Source organism: Sapajus apella, unplaced genomic scaffold, assembly GCF_009761245.1.
Source record: "Sapajus apella isolate SASKATOON/1434 unplaced genomic scaffold, GSC_monkey_1.0 scaffold46, whole genome shotgun sequence".
Taxonomy (NCBI): Eukaryota; Metazoa; Chordata; class Mammalia; order Primates; family Cebidae; genus Sapajus; species Sapajus apella.
Window position 1 is genome coordinate 13,478,902 of NW_022436986.1, and position 17,405 is coordinate 13,496,306.

Below are 17,405 nucleotides of genomic sequence, written 5' to 3' on the forward strand. Positions count from 1 at the left end.
AAAAAAATCTTTATTTTTCCTATAGGTGAAAGCACTGAAAGAGAAGATTGAATCTGAAAAGGGGAAAGATGCCTTTCCGGTAGCAGGTCAAAAATTAATTTATGCAGGTATGAATTAAATATTAAAATTAACATGCCATGTCTTGCTTATAGTGATAATCTTTTAGAAATGTTATCTTACAAATTGTAGTGTATTCAAATTGATTGTCAGAAAAATGATTGTACAAATAAAAGCAGTGAAAGAGCAGTCATTTAAATATATTAATATTCAATCTTCTCTTTATTCACATTTGCCCCATGTGTTTTTCCATCAAATGGTGTTTGTTTTGTTTAGTTTTATCTTTTGTAAGCATCATGTAACTGGCTTTCGTGTTTTTAATCAAACTGAGCTTTTTTTAAAAAACTGAATTGAAACCATTCATACTGATTGTGTTAGTTACTATTGGTGTGCTTGGAATCATTCCTGTAAAATTAAATTTTAACGAAAACTGAAGAATACAGAAAACACATTGCACAGAAAGACACAAGAAGAAAGATAATAATCAGATTATTTAAAGAATTCTTAGAAATTAGTAAGGAAAAGATGACCAATAAAGCAACAAAGGATAAGAATAGGAATGATAAATTTAGCCTCCCTAGTAAACAGGAAAATGTATGTTAAAAATACACTCGATATCCAAATTTAGTAGAGAAAATACTTTCATTGTAGATGTTGGTAAGGTGGGTGTTTGACCCGCCCATGGATTCTTCTCTTTTTCTGAATAGTGTTTCCTAAACTGATACAGCCTGGAGGAAATGCTAATGTGATGATTCAGTCCCATTATTTTTATAGGTCAGAATTCAGAACCTAAAGAAGCAGGCATAAAATTCAAATTTCCAGTTTGTGACTTTGACCTGTTTTCTCATTCCTGACTATATTCCTTTCTGTCTTAATGTTAGTATCTTTTGATTCAATAGCTTTTTAAAGATGGAAGACTAAATTCACGGAACAGGAAACATCAGGGAGTCCTACCTACCTACCTTCAACATGACCACAGTCTTGTGTACTTCTTCGTGCATTTTGAGTTCTGTAGCATCTTGCACTTTCTTAGATATCATGTCATTTTCTGAAATACTTTTAAGTATCTGATTTATCAGGCATCAGTATTTTGGGGAGCAGGAAATTTATTCCTCTCCCCTTTTTCATACCAGAAAAGAATGTAGGTTATTTTCCAGAGGACCCCTGTGCAATCAAATTATTGAATTTTCTTTATCTTCATGATCTCCTTTTCATGGCCTTTTTCATGTTTCCTTGCCCAGTAAGTTATATAATTAAGTAATAGATTTGTAAAAAACTGATTGTTAATATTATATACACTATATAAGTTTGGCATCTTTTAGTCAGATGTTTATGGCTTTCAGTTTTATTTATTTGGAGGGAGGGTCTGGCTCTGTCACCCAGGCTAGAGTGCAGTGGTGCGATTATGGCTCGCTGTGTCCTTGAACTCCTGGGCTCAAGTCATCCCCCTCCCTCAGCCTCCAAGTAGCTAGGAGCATAGGTATGTGCCACAAATGCCTGGCTAACTTTGAATTTTTTATTTTTATTTTGTATAAACAGGGTTTTGCTATGTTGTCCAGGCAGGTCTCAAATTCCTGGCCGGGAGCTATATTCCCTCTTCAGCCTCCCAGAGTGTTGGGATTATAACTGTGAGCCACCATGCCCTGCCACTTATGAGTTTTTTTATTTTTATCTTGATTGATTGGTGTTTTGGGGGGAAAAGTACTGATAGAATTTATGTTGGTGATTCATATTTTAGTATTTCCGAAATTCATATTTCAAGTAGAAAGTTGTTTTATGTATAAGGGAAAGATTACTGTGCCTTAAATGATGTATTTTTCTCTTACTGTATTAGGCAAAATCCTCAATGATGATACTGCTCTCAAAGAATATAAAATTGATGAGAAAAACTTTGTGGTGGTTATGGTGACCAAAGTAAGTTTCAACCTCATTCTCTATATCTTTGTGTATGTAAGTCTTTTTAAAAATGATGGTCCCAAGTCCACACAATAGACACAGTGTATACACATCCATAGTGGTGTGCACTTAACTACTATGAAAGGTTTTAAGAATTTACCTTAAGTTAATCATAAAGTTATTAATGTTTTACATTAATTATACATTAACTATAATATAGTTTTAATATAATTTATTTAAATCAAAGCTGAAATATAAAATGTCATGTTAAAATTATTGCTAGAGCTTTGAAATCACTTATGTAATTCTTTTAAAATGTGCTTAGAAATTGAATAAATGTTTATTCTGTAGTTTTTATAAGCTTGCCTTAAATAGACTTGCTAAATTGTGCACTAGTCCTAACAAATTCCTCAAGGCGAAAAAGCATGTAAGCTAATTATTACAATGCTATTTATTAGCGAAAGAATATGATTTTAGAAACTTAGGAAAAGGTAACTAAAGAAATGATGGAATGATGTGTGTGAGGAAGAAGAGACTACTTTATGTATATAGTTAAGTTATATAATCATGCAGTGTAGAATTAAGAGACAAATGGAGAAGTGGTACTCATGACATTCATTTTTAGGATTGGATTGACATAATCTGGGAAAGAACAGTGTTCCTTGTAGCACTGAAAATGAATTTAAATCACTAATTGAAACCAGTTCCTCAAAGGCCAAAAGTGGAATAAATGTGAGTTCTCAAAGTCACAAAATAATTAGTAGTAGAAAATAGAGTTGAATAAATTTTAATTATCACATACTTTTGTACTGGGAAACAGAAAGCAGCTAAATAGTTTCCATGTGTTGGACTTCAACGTTTTTTAATCCATTACGAATATTGATTTTGCTGTACTGAGGAACTTAATTATATGTTAAGCTTTAAAAACAGAAGCAGAATCATGAGGAAACCTTGTATCATCTAGGTCTGTGGTAGAATATACATAACGAATTTCCAATTTAATCATTTTAAGTGTACAGTTCAATTACATAGTTACATTGTTTTGCAACTGTCACCATCATTTAAGTGGAATTCTGTGGTATTTGCCTTTTTGTGACTGGCTTATTTCACTTAGCATAATGTTATCAAGGTTCATCTATGTTATAGCATGTGCCAGAATTTGCTTCCCTTTTAAGACTGAATGCTATTCTATCTAGTTTTAGCATACATAGTACATAATAGGAAATGTGATAGCCACACATTTGAACATGTTTTGTCGCTGGTCTTATTTCTTTTAATATTACAGTGATCATGACTATTTAGAATACAACTAATAAGCAGAAAAAGTGTCAATAGGTACATGTATTTGAAGAATAGATACTTGAAGCCTATTGTTATATTAAATACAATTCCTGAGTTTTTCCTTAAAGTCTTTCATTCCTAATATTACGTAGAATTCTAATGATATTTATGATTATTTTATTTTGAAGTTAATAGTAGAGGACAGCTATAAGAAGGGATGGAAGGCTGCTATAGTAAGGCATTATGGAAGCACTGCGAAATGACTTTATTAATACAAAAAAGGGAAAGAACAAGCTACTAAGATCAAAAGCAAGAATAAAAACTAAAATGCAGAGAGGGGCTTGGTACTTTTTAGAGTAAACTATGTCCTTGGCAATAGGAATCTTGAAGGCAAGTTATATTGCAATATTATTTTGATAACAAGGAAAATATAAAATGAGTATACCATATTTTAAAATACATTTTTATCTAGATTGGTTATTATAAAGTTTTGGTGCTTAAAACTCTGAACTCTGAATTTTCACCTTTATAAAGCTCCAGTTTATCCAGAATAACTGAGGATCCAGAATGACGTGAGGATTTCAGCTCATTGAAGTTTTAGAACATTAATAATCTGCAGAATATTATGTTGTTAATATAAGTTAAGAAAGTTAAGCTACATAGGAAAAGAAGGGAGTAATGCTACTAGCATTTTTTTAAGACCTGTCTTTCACTAGTCTTTTTTTTTCCCCCCAGTATCTTCTTTATTAGTTCAAATCAAAAAGACACAAGGCAGCTCATTGGTTTTTGAGTTTATTTGTGCTTGTGGCAAATTATGTTGAATTTAAGCTCTGTCTTCCACCAAAACAGTTACCTTTTGTCCTTGGGAAAGTGATGAACTAAACAGGTAGTGAGTTTTGGTAGGCCTTAGGAGATTAAAACTTGTGTAGTATAATTTTTACAAATTTACAGTTGACTCTTGAACACCACTAAGGGTTAGGACTGCCAACCTCTCCCCTACAGTCAGAAATCTACATGTAACTTTTGATTTGCCCGAAACTTAACTACTGGTAGCCTACTCTTAACCAGAAGCCTTGTTGATAACATAAACATTGAATTAATACATGTTTTGTATGTTACATGTATGATATTATATTAAAGTAAGCTAGAGAAACTTAAGAATATGATGGCCTGGTATGGTGGCTGATGCCTGTAATCTCTGCAACTTGGGAGGATGAGGTGGGCGGATCACTTGAGCTTAGGAGTTGGAGGGAGACCTGGTTAAGGTGGCAAAACTCTCTCTACCAAAAAAAAAAAAAAAAAATTAGTGGGGAGTGATAGTGTGAGCCCAGAGTCCCAGCTACGTGGTGGCAGGGGTGGGGGCAGTAGCTGAGGCAGAAGCGTTAGGAGGTCGAGGCTGCATTGAGCTGTGATCACACCACTGCTCTCCAGCCTGGGTGATAGAGTGAGACGCTCTCTCAAAACAAAAAATAAAAATGTAAAGAAAATCACAAGAGAAAATATTTTTAGTGTTCACTAAGTATAAGTGGATCATCGTGAAGGTCTTCATCTTTGTCTTCACATTGAGTAGGCTGAGAAAGAGGAAGGGTTGGTCTTGCTGTCTCAAGGTGGCAGAGATGGAGGAGGTAGAAGGCGAGTCAAACACACTCAGTGTAACTTATATTGAAAATAATTATTACGTAAGTGGACCCAGTGTAGTTTAAAGCCTTGTTCAGTGGTCAGCTAATTGTTTTTTACTCTGTGGGAAGCTTTATGGCTCTAATTCCAGTTCAGAAAGTGCTGAGCACATGGAGGTAACTTAATTTGGCCTTTATTTTTCTGCTTAACTATACATATCAAAATATCGTGAACCTTTTTGTACTTGGACCTGTTGGTTTATAGTCAGTTTTTGGATTTTCTTCCCTCTTCTAAAATACAGTACAGCAGAATATTTGACATGTTCATAAATAAACATTTATACTGCCATTTCAAGAACATTATTTTGGGCTGGGTGTAGTAGTTTATGTCTGCAATCCTAGCACTTTGGGAGGTGGTGGAGGGAGAGTTGCTTGAGGCCAGGAATTCAAGACCAGCCTGGGCAATGTAGCAAGACCCTGTCTTTAAAATTAAAAAAGAAAATTATTTTGGTAATGCTTTTAAGTGGTGTTAGATACTTTAAAACCCAGGTACATGAAGTTTTTTTGGAAAATGATATGGTTTCTTTTTTTTTTTTTTTTTTTTTTGATATATACTATATATATTTCAAATTTTTGACTTTTTGTTTTATATTGATATGAAGACAAATTGTTGGGTAAAATTAATTGTGGTTGATAATTAAAATAACATATGCTCTCATGACCTTTGAAAGTAACCATGAGTTGGATTCCTCATATTGATCATTTATTGTGTCATTTTACAAAATTATTTTTAAGTTACCGGTTGTTATTAGCGCTATTTTTGTGGCATCCTATAAAGGTACAGGCTTTATCATAATTATTTTGCTTTTTAATGTGTTTAGCCCAAAGCAGTGTCAACACCAGCACCAGCTACAACTCAGCAGTCAGTTCCTGCCAGCACTACAGCAGTTACTTCCTCCACAGTAACAACTGTGGCTCAGGCTCCAACCCCTGCCCCTGCTTTGGCGCCCACTTCAACACCAACATCCGTCACTCCAGCATCAGCGACAGCATCTCCTGAACCTGCACCTGCTAGTGCAACTAAACAAGAGAAACCTGCAGAAAAGCCAGCAGAGACACCAGTGGCTACTAGCCCAACATCAACTGATAGGTAGGAACTGGATTCTAGGAAATTATGTCTCAGAATATGTGTTTACAGGAACTTCATGCATTATTTTGATTGTTGTTTTGCTAAAACTGACTATACTATGCTAAGCTTTTTTTGAACATTTGAAACCTATGCTTTGTCTATTTTGATTGTTTACTAAGGAGAATGTAAGTACAGATTTTCATAATCCAGATTTCTGTACTCTGTGTTGTTTTGGGCAGGGTGGGAGACACTGGGAAGGAGAAAGCAGGTGAGAGTCATTCGTTTCGAGTAGAAACGTTAGGAAATACAAATAACCAAAAAGAATAAGGATTATAACATGACATTGCCACCCTGATCATTGTTTGTACTTGATCTGTATTATGGTCTTTGTCATATATATCATACGCATCCTTCCATGTCAGTAAATCTTTTCAGTTGTTAAATAGCATTGTATTTGCTTCTGATATTTGTTAGCTCTTGGAATCTGAACCTGTGGATTGTTTCAGTTTTTCACTGTTATATCTGTATCTTTGTGAACTTGAGTAGAAATTCAAGCAAGCTTCTGCCTGTGTAGATCTTTAGGGGGAAAAAAGGAAAAGAGTGTTGGGATATTTGAGGAGCAAGAAGTAATTTCTTGTGAGAAGTTGACAGCAGAAACACCTCAACTAAGTTACTACTTAGATAGTTTAGGATTATTGAGCAGTTTAAGACAAGATTTCCCACCCCCACCCCCACCCCCACCCCCAGGTGATCAGGTAAAATGACCAAAGCAGATGCTTAAGTCAGAGTTCTGTTGGTTGGAAATCATACAGCACAATTACTTGACCTAAGAGCATGGGTTATATTATGGCCAGCCTTCACTGGCTCTGCAGCTGTTTGTGTTCTGTGACTTAGTGCAACTCAGGACCTCAGAGGAGTAGTTAACGATCTTTGGAGTCAGAATCAGACACGATGGAAAACTATGCAATGACTGGAAGGATTTACAGACATGGAAAGGGGTTATGATATATATGACAGTGATCAGAAAAACAAGTTGTGATCCTTCATTTTAGTGTTCTGCCTTTGAGTGTGGTTTCTGTGTCTGACTTAGTCACCCGTGTTTGGAGGAGTCCGAGCCACCTGGTTCATTGTTTACCCGGTGGTCTCTTTCTAAATAATTGATTCCCTGAGAAAAATCATGGGTTTAGGCAATTAAATATTTGCCCTGTTTCTTGCCTAGAACACTGATTTAAGCATTCTATGACACCATTGCCGAACTTGATTCGTCTTTCCCGTGTACAGCTAGAAATGCGTTCAACCATATTGTCCTAGTGGATACCTAGAGTCAGGTTAAGCTGTTAAATCAAAGTTCGGTTGATCAGGTCTGTGTATGAGAGGGAACTTACAAATTTAACCAATCCGTTCACCCATGGGTTCACCCATGGCTACTAACAAAATTTGGTTCACCAAAGCACGTAAATATTGTGAACTTAATACGTCAGTATAGTACATCTTATTCTCTTTTTATATATATTTTTTATTGCATCTTATTCTCTTAATTGCTTTAAGTTCCTTTTTAAAAAAGCTTACAGTGTGAGAATTTTAAAGTTGATCAGTACATTTTAATGTGCTAATACCATCAATTTAAATTTGTTTGTTCGTTATCTCTACTTTTATTTTCTTCCTGGAGTTGCAGTTTTACTTACCTGCTCTAAAAAGACCCAGGATTATCTTTTCAGACCTACAGAAGTTGCATGAGTAAGTTGATGGTCAGCGATCCAGGAAAATAGACACTACAGTTTCTTACTTAGTTGGACTTTACACCAACTGTTTATTCTTATTTCTCAAAGTTTTTCTTCAGGAAAATAACACAGGAAGAGAGAAATGAGAGAAACTCAAAAAATAAACTGCTTAAATGTTCCTTTATCTTTGCTGGAAAATACCTGGTATCCTGTGAAGCACAAAACCTAGTGAATAATTATCGGGAGATAAGCTGATATGAGTTTGTAGAGTATCAGGAAGTCTGTTTATGGCCATTGACCTGACATTTTGTTATTAAGGATTTGTTTCTTTAGGTCAATTTTGTTCTTAAAACTATTACAGTGCAAATTCCACTTGACATCTACCTGAGAGAAACTACACTTGTGCACATGACTGTATTGTTTGTAGTAAAGAACAAATTGGAATCCTAAATTGACCTGTGGTTTATTCGTAGTGGAGAACAGGACTCTGAAAGTGTAGAAGTCAATAGGCCACAGCAGCATCACTGAAAATGTGTTTGACATGAATTCTTGGGCCACTCTGGACCTTTAAGTCAGGATTGTCTAGGAGTGGATCCCAGAAATCAACAAGCCCTCCTGGTGAATTCTTGGGATTCTTGGACTTTGTAAAATTTGAGAAGCCTTACTACCTGATACTGCAAGATAGTTAAAATATGTACTGTGTAAGCATATTAAATGAGTGTGGTTTTGAGGCTTTGTTATTGAGTGAAAAAAAAAAAAGCAGGTTGCAAAGGAGTATAGGCAATAACCATAAACCAGACAAAACCCATAAACAATATGTACATTTTCTGTGGGTATACATGTTAATGTGTAGGAAAAAAGTAGGCAGGGGTTGACACATAACTGACGAATGGTTTCCTCTGTGTCTGGAGAGGGGAGAAGCAGTGAGACAGAATCAAGATTAAAGAATAGTGGTTAATAGTGTACATAATGATGATGATAATATTATATGTACACACATTCTTATCTGTGGTGTTTAAAGAGAACTTTTTAAAAACAATGTGTGATAATAGTGTAAATTATTCTGAAGGAAACGAGTCTTAATGGATTTTAAAATGTATTACACAGTAATGATTAAAACAGTTTAGAATGGCTCATATTAGAAAGATTGTTCAGGGAAATCAACAGTAGCTTGGAAATAGACCCAAAGAGATACAGGAACTTAATATAAAATAAAGATACAATTTCAGAACAATGTTGGGAAAATGCTGAGATCTCACCATCTGGAATGAAAAAAGAATGACTCCTCGTACTATACACTTACAAAAATAAATTATAGATGGATATGAATTTAATGTAAAAGCAAAGCTTTAAACTTAGTGGAGAACAAGGGGAAAAAAGAATAATCTTTACTTTGAGGAGTTATTCCTAAGCAAGACAACCAAAAAAAATTGTAACAGGAAAGTTTGATAAATTTGACTATAGAAAGAAATTCATTGCAGGAAACCAGACTACACATGCCTTAATAAGAGCTTGATTTGGTCTTTTAAATGAAATACTGTGCATCTGTGGGAAGAAATAGAAGTAGATTTGATTGTGCAGACATGAATAATTGTTAAGTTAAAAAAAAGAGCTTAAAAAACCAAAGCAAGACACAAGTTGTTATTCTTTTAAATAGAAACTGGCGTCATAGTGGTTGTCTCTGGGTTAGGGTTAGAAAAATTTAGTTTTTATGTAGTGTGCTTTTGAAATTTTATTTTATCCATATTAGTTTTACTGTATATTTAAAGAGGAACTTAAAAATTATACCAAAGTATTGATCATAATATTCCTATTGGGTGTTACGATGCCAAACACATTGCTAAGCACCATACTAGCGTAGCCCTACCCACAACACTTTGGAGTATATGATACTATCATTGACATTGTACTGATGAAGAAACTGAGGCTTAGAAAGGTTAAGTAATTTATGAATACAAACTTGGGTTTTCTACTCTTACTATACTACCAAGGGCTTTCTCAGAATTAAAATATAATGGGTGTGTTCTTTTTAACTGAGACACAGGTCTAAGTGTATATTTTAATTTAAACTTCTAACTACTACCTTTACCACTGTTGTAAACTTCAGTTTCTTTTTCTTTGGCCTGTTTTTCATGGTCTTTCATAATTTCTGTCTTCTATTGCAGACTTCTCTGTAGTTCTCCAAGAGAAGCGTAATCTTTTTGAACTGGTTTCCATTACATTTAAACTTGGATTTAGCCCATATCTACCTTTTTTGCATATGCTATATATTTCTTTATTTGAATGCCTTCTTTCAGTTTCCTTATTTAGAACTTACCTGTAAGACCTCATTATGTGAAAGCTTTCTAGCCTAATTTGGTTTCTCCATGTGTTATTTTATTATATACTGCTTTTGCTGTTTCTTCTGGTATGGCTTGATTTATAAATTATTTAACTTCTCATGTAAATTCTTTCAGGTAAATAATTATGCATTATCTTTTTTGTATTCAATAGGTAGATAACTATCTGTTAGGATATTATTTTGTATCTTTGGACATTTTAAATGATGGATTCTCAGAATAGAAGGAATACCAAGATTGAAAATTTTTCCCAAACCACAAATGTTGTTGATAAAGCTTTTGGATTTAATCTAGAAGGAACAGTTTAAATACTGTAGTCAGACTTTTATATTTAGTTAAAATCAAAGAATCTCTTTAAAAATTGGATAGTTACTAAACTCATGTAAATTAAATTTTATATACTTTTTAAAATGTGATTTTTCTAAAATCCTTTTATAGTACATCAGGAGATTCTTCTCGGTCAAACCTTTTTGAAGATGCAACAAGTGCACTTGGTAAGCATCTACTTTTCCTTATAAACCTATAAGAGATCAGAGGTTTCACTTTTCTAGAGCATGATAAAGTAAGTGTTAATAATTTGCATGGTTGTAATCAAGCTGTAAAATGATCGATTTAGGTAAGTAATAATGTTACTAAAGACTTTTAAATTAATATTTATGTATTGAGTTCTTTAAAACTTGTTCTGAGTTGAACATACTTCGTTAAAGCAAATAAATTTCTATTTTCCAGATGTAAATTTTAGATGTGATCCTAACATAGTTTCTGTGTATGAGTTTATTACAAAGAGTCTTTGAAATGGGTATGAAATTTTTCTAGATCTGCCTCACACTTCATGTGTATTTACCTTCCGACTTAATTCCAACTTAATGGCACTATACATTCCCATCTACATCTTGTTGCTTGCATTGGCTTGCAGCAAAAATGCCGTTTTATCCCTACTTTTAGTTTTACCTGCTAAATAATGCCTTTCCATCTCCCATCATCCCAATCTGTTAAAATGAAGCAGCTTTTTTTTTCTTCCTGTTGTAGCATCTCTGATACAGTTCCTGCTAACAACTGGTTTATTGGCTCACAACTCCATTCCTACTCTTTGGTACTCTTAAATGGCAGGAAGGGAGAAAGCGAGAAATAGGCAGAAACAGCAGCTTCGATGTGGTACAGGCTTCTGGATTCCTGCTTAGCTTCTACAGTAGCAGGATTCCAGCAGCAGTAGTGTCTCTGACCTAATTGGGCCGGAACTCCGTGATGCCCTCATTGCTGTGGAAAATGGCACATACATGTAGTGGCAAAACAGTAGTTTAATCAATCTAAGATCGCCTGGGTGTGCCAACCCCAGATTTTCATCTTTGAGGAACAGTGTCTTAGAACTACTCTGCCAGCACATACTGTATGAGTTAGTCTCCAGCCAGGAAAACAGAAATGACTATTGCAAACAGGGAAAGGATTAATTTTAGGAAATGGTTAGGAGTTGGAAAGGCTGGAGAATAGGATTACCCAGAGATCAGTAAACTGTCTGTGGCCTCTGGGCTGGAGCCAGCTGGCACTTGCCCCTGATGGTGCTGTAGGCTCTGGCTGTGGTCACTGCTGCTGCAGGTGGAACGCATTGATGCTCCTGAGTAGGAGCCTGGGAGGCCATGGCTATAGCTGTTGCTGCTATACTTAAGCCTCTGTGACGATGTCTTACTTCCCATTCTCAACTTAATGGTCTCGGGATCCCTCTACATTTTCATCTTTAATTTACCCGAGTCTCTATGTTGATTCCCTGCTTATTCTGTTTTTTTCTGATTTCTTTTGTTGCTGCACAAATTAACCCTGCTTCTGTAAACTTTCCTTCTTTGACTTCTATGACACTACTCTTTTCCTGATGCGTAGGTCAGGCTCTTCCTTCTCAGGCTTTCTAGTTAATTCATTTTATTTTACCTGACCATTAAATGTATGAGTTTTCTGTGGTTCCATTCTAGGCTATAGTTCAAAGTTTAAACTGCGGAAATGGCCAGTACCATCTATATACTATATGGATTCCCCCAAATTATAGCTACAGTACAGATCTCCCTTTGAACTCCCACACTTGTGTCTTGACACTGTCAACTGGAAAACTTAGAAACTCCATGACCTTAGATTCCAAACTGACTCGTTTTTTATTTCCCCATCTGATTCTTTTCTTTGTTCCCTTCTTATTTGCACAGCCATTCATTCATTCACCTTTGCCTCTTTTGGCCCGATGAATCTGTTTCTTTTCCTTCCCCTTCCCCATCCCCATATGCTTACATTATCCTTAACCATTTGGTCTACCCCTTCCTTACCAGATTGGATTTTCTACAAGGCAAATCTAATGGGGTCTTTGTTAATTCCTTTAATAGTTTCTCATGACCTAGAAGATAAGTCCAAAGCTTATTATTTTTAATTTTTAAAATTTATATATATTTAGGGCTACAAGTACAGATTTCTTACATGCATATATTATGTGGTGGTGAAGTTTGGGCTTTTGGTGTAGCCATCACCTGAATAATGAACTGTATCAAACAGGTAATTTTTGAACCCACACTCCACTTACCTTTTGTAGTTTCCAGTATCTATTATTCCACTCTACATGATGTGTGCCTATTGTTCAGCTCCCACTTGTAAGTGAGGGCATGTGGTATTTGACTGTTTCTGAGTTACTTCATTTAGGATAGTGGCCTCCACAGTTCTATCCATGTTGCTGTAAAAAAGACATTTCTTTTTTATGGCTGAATACTATTATTACACACACACACACACACACACACACGCAGATTCCACATTTTATCCCATCCTCTGTTGATGATTCCATATCTTTATTATTGTGAATAATGCTGTGATTAACATACAAGTACACGTATCTTTTTGATATAATGATTTATTTCCCTTTGGGTGTATATACATAGTAGTAGGATTTCTGGATTAAATGATAATTCTGTTTTTAAGTTGTTTGAGAAATCCCCATACTGTTTTCCTTGAAGGATATACTAATTGACATTCCCACCAGCAGTGTATAAGCATTCTGTTTTCTCCGCATCCTTGCCAACATCTGTTTTTTGACTTCTTAGTAATAGCCATTCTTACTGTTATAAGATGGGGCATCTCGTGGTTTTAATTTGCATTTCTCTGAGGATTAGTGATGCTGAGCATTTTTTCATGTTTGCTGGTCACTTGTATGTCTTCTTTTGAAAAATGTCCATGTTTTTGCCCACTTTTTAATGGGGCTATTTGTTTTTTTCTTGATGTTTAAGTTCTTGTAGATTCTGGATAATAGCACTTTGTTAGATGGCCTAAGCCAATGTCCAGAAGACTTTTTCTAGGTTTTTTGTAGTTTCAGGTCTTAATATTTAGGCTTTAATCTGTTTTGAGTTAACTTTTATGTTTGGTGAGAGGTCTGGATCTAGTTTCATTCTTCTAAATATGGCTATCCAGTTTCTCAGCACCATTTGTTGAGTAGGGTGTCTTTTCCCTGGTGTATGTTTTTGTTGACTTTGTTGAAGATCAGTTTGGTTGTAGATGTATGCAACTTTATTTCTGGGTTCTCTGCTCTGTTCCACTGATTAATGTGTCTGTTTTTATAGAAGTACCATGCTGTTTTGGTTACAGTAGCCTCGTAGTATAACTTGAATCAGGCAATCTGTTCAAAGCTTATTTTGAATAAGATATATAAGGTTCTTTATCACCACGTCTTTTGCCTCATTAACTCTGTTCCTTGTCCAGTCTCTCTAGTTTTTTTGTTTGTTTTTTGTTTTTGTTTTAAGATGGAGTCTCACTGTGTCACCCAGGCTCGAGTGCAGTGGTACAATCTTGGCTCACTGCAACTTCAGCCTCCAGAATAACTAGGATTACAGGTGCCCACTACCACAGCCAGTTAATTTTTGTATTTTTAGTAGAAATGAGGTTTCACCATGTTGGCCAGGCTGTCTCGAACTGATCTTAGATGATCCGCCTGCCTTGGCCTCCCAAAGTGCTCGGATTACAGGTATGAGCCCTGTACCCAGCCTCCCTAGTTCTTTTTACAGTCGTTCGTCTTCAGAATTTTAAGATCTAAAACATATCACACTGCTTATGGATATTTTTGAGATTTTATAATTTAACTCAGAAACATTATTTTAGGAGTCATAGTGTATTGATTAGGTGTGGAGACTCTTGACTCTCAGTCTGTGTTTGTATCTCTGCACCATGACTTAATACTTTTTCCAAATTATTAATCTCTCCAAGCCACGGCCTCATATTTTAAAGTAGTTGAAATTAAACTTTTTTTATGAATTAGTGAGAGAGAACTAAAGAGAAACATCATGTCAAAATAGTGCAGTTCTTATTTTCTGTAGCTCTTAATTTTGTTTGTATTGATACTGATTTCTGTATCTGGAAACTAGGTTACTGAAAGTATATTGCTTCTAAAGTTGCTTTGTGCTCGAACTATATGAATAGATATGAAAATAAAAAATATTAAAAACTATTGTTTTATGGGATGGGAAAAGGAAAGTTATTATTTTAAGCAGTGTATCAAATTCTTAATCTGTTCATGGTACTTGGGGGTTTTTTAGCTATTAAACACCTTTATTTTTGAAAATTCTGCAGGAAAAAATATTCAACAGATAATGAGTATCAGCTGTGTATCAGCAAAATATGCAAAATGACATGGTTTCCTACACAGTTAAATCTTCATTCAGTTGGTGCAAGAAAAAAAGAAACATTAAAAAAAAAAAGATAAATGATATTAAAAGTATAAAGGGCTTCCCCAAAGAAAAAAGCCTATGTAGGATGGCTAGGCAATACCTTTTAAATATGGAACTGAAACGTGTTGAAGGAACTGGCCATCCCAGACTGCCGGTGTTATGTAAAGGCCCTGGGGCAGGAAGAGGTGTGGCCTGGTAAAATAACCCCAGGAAGATGATTGTGGTGGATGGAGGATTGCTGAGGGCTGGAGCCAGAAATGAGATGAGGGGGTTTTTTTGTGTGTTTTTTTTAATTGACTTTTGCACTGGCTGAAGAATAGATTGTAGATATAGAGGCGAGTTGGAAACAGGGCGTAATCCCATCCAGAGACTGTTGTGGGCTTGTTGTCTTCAGTGATGACAGTAGAGAATGAAGAGATGGGTTTGGGGTGTAATTTAGAGATAGAAGCTACCAGGTGTGCTGGTAAATCAAGTGTGGAAGGAATAAGAAAAGGAACTGAAATCACCAGGGTTTCTGTTCAAGCACTTAAGTGAATAGAGGTGCTTTTTGTTCAAAGAGAGCCGACAGATAATGGGGGAACACATTTGAGAGGGAAATCGGAATTGCAATGAGGAATGAGTGGAATGTGAGAAAGGGGACACATGTTCATAGCTATGGCTGTGATGGGAAGACAGCAGATGATTCCTGAAAGAGGAATTAGGATGAAGTCAAAGGAGGGAGGTGTGTTTGTTTTTGTTTTACGGTGAAATACAGGACGTAGTTAACTGCTGACCCAGGATAATCACATAGAGGGGAAAGGTATTGGCGGAGAAGAGAAAGGATAACCAAATTCAGTTTTGTGAGGTGACAGTAAAGGTAATGGTCCCTAGAAAGCAAGTGGAAGAAAGGATAGTTTTAAGTGAGGTAAGTTTATGAGAGAAACAACTTTCTTTTATTCAGCATGTTGTCTGTGCTGAGAGGAGGGAGGATAGGAGTCTGTAAGAAGTGACTTGTTGGAATAGTAGCATTTAGGGCATTTTGCCAGCTTTGTATAGTGTACAGGATTTTAACTTTCCAGCTCCTAACCGCTCTTTCCCCACAGTTTTGGTTATATAAGGTGTCAAAGGGAAACTGAACTTGTTGCATCAGAGTTGATTGTTGAAATGCCATCCCTTCACCAGCATGATTTTAGAAATCAGTGTCTCCTCTTACCAGAGGAGACACTGATCTCCTGTGCCTTCTCTGATCTCCTGCTAATTCTCCCTTACCTTTGTACCTCATTTTCTATTGTACTGTGAAACCTATTATATAAGTTTCCTGTTGCTACTGTAGTAAGTTACCACAAACTTAGTGGTGTGAAACAACACAGATTAACTGTCTTCTAGTACTGTAGAAGTCTGACACAGGGCTCACTGTGCTAAAATCAGGGTCAGCATTCCTTTCTGGAGACTCCAGGGAGGAATTTTTTTTTCCTGATCCGGTCCAGCTTCTAGAAACTATTCACATACCTTGGCTTGTGGCCCCTTTCTTCATCTTCAAAGGCAACAGCATAGCATCTCTCATCCTGCTTTTGTCTTCTCCTCCTCACACCTGTTTCTCTGACCCTCTCTTCTGCCACCTTCTACTACTCTTAAGGATTCTTGTCATTACGTTGGACCCACCTGGCTAATCCAGAATGAGGTCTCTATCTTAAAGTCAGCTGATTAGCAACCTTAATTTTATCTATAACCTCAGTTCCCTTTGCCATGTAAATTATTTATAGGTTCCAGTGATCAAACCAGGGGCATCTTTGGGGAACCATTACCTAATACATATATGTTGTAATTTATACTGTTACTCATCTTTGTGTTCCTAGCACAGTAGTGCCTGAAATGTTGTATATGTGAATCAAGAAATGTGTAGAGAATGCTTATTTATTAAATGTTCCTTTTCTTTCTTGTCCACCCTCCCTTTTTAGTGACGGGTCAGTCTTATGAGAATATGGTCACTGAGATCATGTCAATGGGCTATGAACGAGAGCAAGTAATTGCAGCCCTGAGAGCCAGTTTCAACAACCCTGATAGAGCAGTGGAGTATCTTTTAATGGTGAGAAACATGTTTGACTTTTCTCTGTTCTAGTTGTTTAAGATCAAAGTCAAAGAAACAGATTTTAAAGGACCAGTTAACCAATCACTGATAGATGATACGCATAATACTTTTATTTTTCCTATTATGTTAGTATTGTGTGTTAATAAAATACAACCTTTTCTAAAATATTCTGATTAGGTTTTAGTTAGAAACAATATGGCTAAATGAATTGTAAGACTGGCTATCCAGTTGGGGTATAGCACCTTGTACCCCAATTAATGTCATCCTCAAAGGATGTGTTGGGGGTAGGGGGCAAATTTTTAATCTAGTGGTCCAACGTTGTAGTAGCTTTTTAGGTACCACTATGCATGAATTATTCAGAGCAAAAATTTCAAGCTTGAGAGCCCAGGCCAAATTCTTCTGCTCATACTGTATATATTTCTGTGATAAGTTGCCAACTTTGTAAAAACTGGGAAATTTCACATAAAAGTACAGATTTTTGGTTTATCTGGACAACTTTGATTTCAGATTTTTGCAAGAGATTTAGAAAAATATTTTAGATTGTGGACTCAATTCATTATCCTCTGATTCACTCTGTTACCAATATAACATGCATTTAATGAATGATGTTACTTAC

The 17,405-nt window shown here is 35.7% G+C and overlaps 1 protein-coding gene across 2 annotated transcripts in view; it reads left to right on the forward strand.

The window, feature by feature from the left end:
• RAD23B (RAD23 homolog B, nucleotide excision repair protein) overlaps positions 1-17,405 on the forward strand; it is a 47,713-nt gene that overhangs the window by 17,727 nt on the left and 12,581 nt on the right. Inside the window, exons 3-7 of one of the 2 annotated variants that reach the window (XM_032240280.1) lie at positions 26-107; positions 1,892-1,971; positions 5,732-6,000; positions 10,478-10,533; positions 16,659-16,786. In XM_032240280.1, the coding sequence (XP_032096171.1) occupies positions 26-107; positions 1,892-1,971; positions 5,732-6,000; positions 10,478-10,533; positions 16,659-16,786 (615 nt within the window). The remainder of the gene's footprint in view (positions 1-25; positions 108-1,891; positions 1,972-5,731; positions 6,001-10,477; positions 10,534-16,658; positions 16,787-17,405) is intronic. The other variant, XM_032240281.1, reaches the window with a different exon arrangement.